At 48.9% G+C, this 3,604-nt stretch overlaps 2 protein-coding genes across 2 annotated transcripts in view; both read left to right on the top strand.

Annotated features, from left to right (window-relative positions):
- LOC108504879 overlaps positions 1–285 on the top strand; it is a gene marked incomplete at its 5' end in the record, with an annotated part of 30,170 nt that extends 29,885 nt beyond the window's left edge. Inside the window, 2 exons of the mRNA XM_017830384.1 lie at positions 24–215; positions 268–285. Of these exons, the coding sequence (XP_017685873.1) occupies positions 24–215; positions 268–285 (210 nt within the window). The remainder of the gene's footprint in view (positions 1–23; positions 216–267) is intronic.
- A 371-nt stretch (positions 286–656) lies between these two features.
- The window catches only part of LOC108504878 (protocadherin-16-like), a 78,077-nt gene continuing 75,129 nt past the window's right edge, over positions 657–3,604 (top strand). Inside the window, exons 1-3 of the mRNA XM_017830383.1 lie at positions 657–672; positions 1,650–2,033; positions 2,181–2,232. Of these exons, the coding sequence (XP_017685872.1) occupies positions 657–672; positions 1,650–2,033; positions 2,181–2,232 (452 nt within the window). The remainder of the gene's footprint in view (positions 673–1,649; positions 2,034–2,180; positions 2,233–3,604) is intronic.

The raw sequence follows: 3,604 nt of genomic DNA, 5'->3' as shown, positions 1-3,604 counted from the left end.
CCTTCCCGGCCGACTTCTGCGAGGGCACCTTGCCCTACTCCTACAACCTGTGCGTGGCGGCGCCGCCCCGCGCCACCCCCGAGGCCGCTTGGCCGCCGCCGCCGCTGCCCATCGTGCCTGCGGAGGAGCTTGTGGCCGGGGAGCCCTGCGAGAAGCCGAGTCCGAGCAGCAGCACCGTCCCGGGAGAGCCGCCCGCCGACCCCGAAACACTTCAGGTCTGTAAGCCCCTTCACTCCCCCTTTCTGAATTTTTTCTACGGGTTTGCAGGTGGCAGTGGGCTCTTGAGGTTAGTTTCAGTTCTGGTGCAGTTAGTGCCTGTCGCTGTTTCCACAGGAGCTGGTAATTACCCTGCCCCGTGTTGCGAACCGGCACTTCCTGCCTCATGAGCTGTCACAGATGTCGGCTCAGTTGGGAGGTTGTTGTTGTTCAACTTACGCTGCCTAAAACCGCAGAGGACTTGTAAAGATCTGCTTCTACCTTCTGCTTTTTTAAATTTTCCTCTCAGCGCAGTAACGTAGCGACAGCACCTCTTTCTTCAGCTGCTCAGGTTTTTCTGCAAACCCTGCGTTGTGTGAAATATTATGGGTTAGTCCCGGTGAAGGTGGATACTTAGATCTTAGAAAGAGATCTGCTAATTCCGCATGGTGGAGTTGGCGATGCGATTGACACTCAGTAATGAGAGTTTGCCTTCCTGATCCTTCTGTACCGTGTAGGTGCACTGTGACCTGTTTGTTATTTTTGAGTTTTAAGGAAACTTGCTAGAAGAAGTGGGAATTGTTCTTCCCTAAGGAATATGCCTAACTTCCACCCTGTGCCGTCCCAGTTTTTGGTGCAAGTGGGCTACTGAAATGGCAAGCTATAGTGAGATCAGTGTATTTTATCAGACCCTTATTTCCTTATTCTTTTTCTGTGATTATTTCTCATTCAGTGTTTGGTGGTTCTTTCTTATTTACTGTTCTTCAGCTGGCTTTTCTGCGGAGAGATTGAATGTGATCTAAGAAATTCCCGTGTTTTGTTTTTTTGGTTCGTTAGTTACTTTCTTGTTTTTGTTCTATTCTGTGTTTCGTTTTCGTCTTTTTTTGTCATCAAGTTTATACTTTCCTTGCTGGATAGCATCTCTCGCTAAGGCTGTGATCAAGAATGGAGCACTAAGCTGTATGCAAAAGCATACAGGATATTACATCCTAATGTTTAGGATGTAATGAAAAATTCGGAAGTACTGTTTGGAGGAGAGCAATGCAGGCTGATTCAGAGCAGCCTTGGATGTGCAAGTGAAAAATAGAAAAGCAAAGAGGGAAAGGCAGTCCCTAGAATGGCTGCTTTTGGGGAGGAATCTTCATCACTGCTCAGGGCCTGGGAATCTACTGTGGCTGGAGGTGTTCGAGAGCTGACGCTCAGAGAGGAAAAACTAGAGGACGACTGACACAAATAGCTGTGCAGTTGCAGGGAAAATGCTGTACTTTCTTATCATGGAATAGTAGATTCAGAATACTCTGCACGCCATATTAAGAGAAGTGTGTATTTATAGATTATCACAATCCCACCAGTATTTTCCCGTGCGGCAGAAAGAACATAACGTCAGGTTTCCGCTGTACCGCCCAAATATTTTCGTGATAAATGGCTTTTTGAGCTTCCCGTGGTCGAGGCAGGGCGGGCATGTCTCGTTCGCGCTCGGTGCGTGCAGTGCCGGGAGGAGGCTGCGGGCGCCGCTGTTGACCGAGAGGAGCGAGAGGAAGGTCGGAGCGCTGCAGCCCCGCCCGCTGCGGCCCGGCTCGATCGCTGGATTCCTANGCGCTTGTCGCTGGCCGGCGCCGCCTTCCCGGCCGACTTCTGCGAGGGCACCTTGCCCTACTCCTACAACCTGTGCGTGGCGGCGCCGCCCCGCGCCACCCCCGAGGCCGCTTGGCCGCCGCCGCCGCTGTCCATCGTGCCCGCGGAGGAGCTTGTGGCCGGGGAGCCCTGTGAGAAGCCGAGCTCGAGCAGCAGCACCGTCGCTGGAGAGCCACCCACCGACCCCGACGCTCCGCAGGTCTGTAAGCCCCTTCACTCCTTCTCTCTCGGCTTTTCCTAACGACGTGCTGGCGGCATTTCGCTCCTGGGCTTTGTTTCTGTTCTTTTGCTCTTAATGCCGGTGGTAGTTGTTAGGTGCAGGTAATAACTTTGCCCCGTTTATGCAGCAGGCGTTGCCAACCGGCACTTCCTGCCTCGTGAGGTGTCACAGATGTCGGCTCAGTTGGGAGGTTCTTGTCATTCAACTTATGCCGCATAAAAGCGTAGATGACTTGGAATTGTCTGCTTTCAGTTTTGCTTTTATTAATTTTCCTCTCAGAGTAGAAATGTAGCGACAGCGTCCCTTTGTTCATCAAATGTTCAGGTTCATGGTTTTCTGCGAACCTTGTGTTGTGTGAAGTAATATGGGTTAGTAAAGGTGAAGGCAGATCCTTACTTTTAGGAGGAGATCCACTAATTCTCTATGGTAGAGTTTGGAGTATGATTGACTCTCAGTGATGAGATTTTTCCTTCCTGCTCTTGGTTTGCCAAATAGATGCACTGCGACCTTTTATATTATTTCACTGTTTTAAGGAGACGTGCCTTGATGAAGGAAAAATTTTCTTCCCTCACAGCTATGCCTGTCTTCCACCCTGTTCCCTCCATCTTTTAGTGTAAGAAGGCTGCATAAATGGCTACAATAGTGACATCACTTTATTGATCTTTGATTGGTCTCCGACTTGATCAGAACTTTGATTATTTTTTCTCTTTCTGTAGTTATTTATCGTCAAGGGTTTCATCATGTGTGGTAGTTCCCTCTTGTTTACCGGTCCTCAACTGAATAAGTTTTAAGAGAGAAATCGCGTGGGGTTTTTGTTTGTTGTTTGTTTGTATGTTTGTTGATTGGTTGGTTAGTTTGGTTTTGCTTTTAACCTGCATTTCATTTTTATCTTTTTTTCCCCCCAAATTTATATATTCCCTAGTTAATAGGGTCTATCGCTAAGGCTGTGATCAAGAACGGAGCACTAAGTTGCATAATCATGGCCTGTTGCATAAGGCTGTAATGAAAAATTCGAAAGAAGTGGTTGGAGAAGGGAAGCAACGCAGGCTGATTCGGAGCAGCCTCGAATGTTCAGGTGAAAAGTAACAAAGCGGAGAGAGAAAGGCAGTCCCTAAAATCCCTCCTTTTGAGAAGGGAACTTCATCACTTATATGTGCAATTACTCTGGGAATCTACTGTGGCTGGAGGTGTTCGAGTGTTGATACTCAGAGAGGAAAAACTAGAGCACGAATGACACAAATGCTCTGCAGTTGCGGGGAAGATGTTGACCTTTCCTATTATAGAATAGCAGATTCATAATACACTGTACGTCATATTTAGAGACCTTTGTATCTAGAGATTATCAGAATCCCATCAATATTTTCCCATGCAGTAGAAAGAACATAACGCCAGGTCTCCGCTGTACTGGACCCGACATTTTCGTGGCGAATGTTCTGTCTTTCTGAGCTTCCCGTGGGCGAGGCAGGGCGGGCATGTCTCGTTCGCGCTCGGTGCGTGCAGTGCCGGGAGGAGGCTGCGGGCGCCGCTGTTGACCGAGAGGAGCGAGAGGAAGGT

This window comes from Lepidothrix coronata, unplaced genomic scaffold, assembly GCF_001604755.1.
Source record: "Lepidothrix coronata isolate B3197 unplaced genomic scaffold, Lepidothrix_coronata-1.0 Scaffold178, whole genome shotgun sequence".
NCBI classification, from domain to species: Eukaryota; Metazoa; Chordata; class Aves; order Passeriformes; family Pipridae; genus Lepidothrix; species Lepidothrix coronata.
The sequence above is the reverse complement of the archived record's forward strand: the minus strand, read 5'-3'. Positions and strand labels throughout refer to the sequence as shown.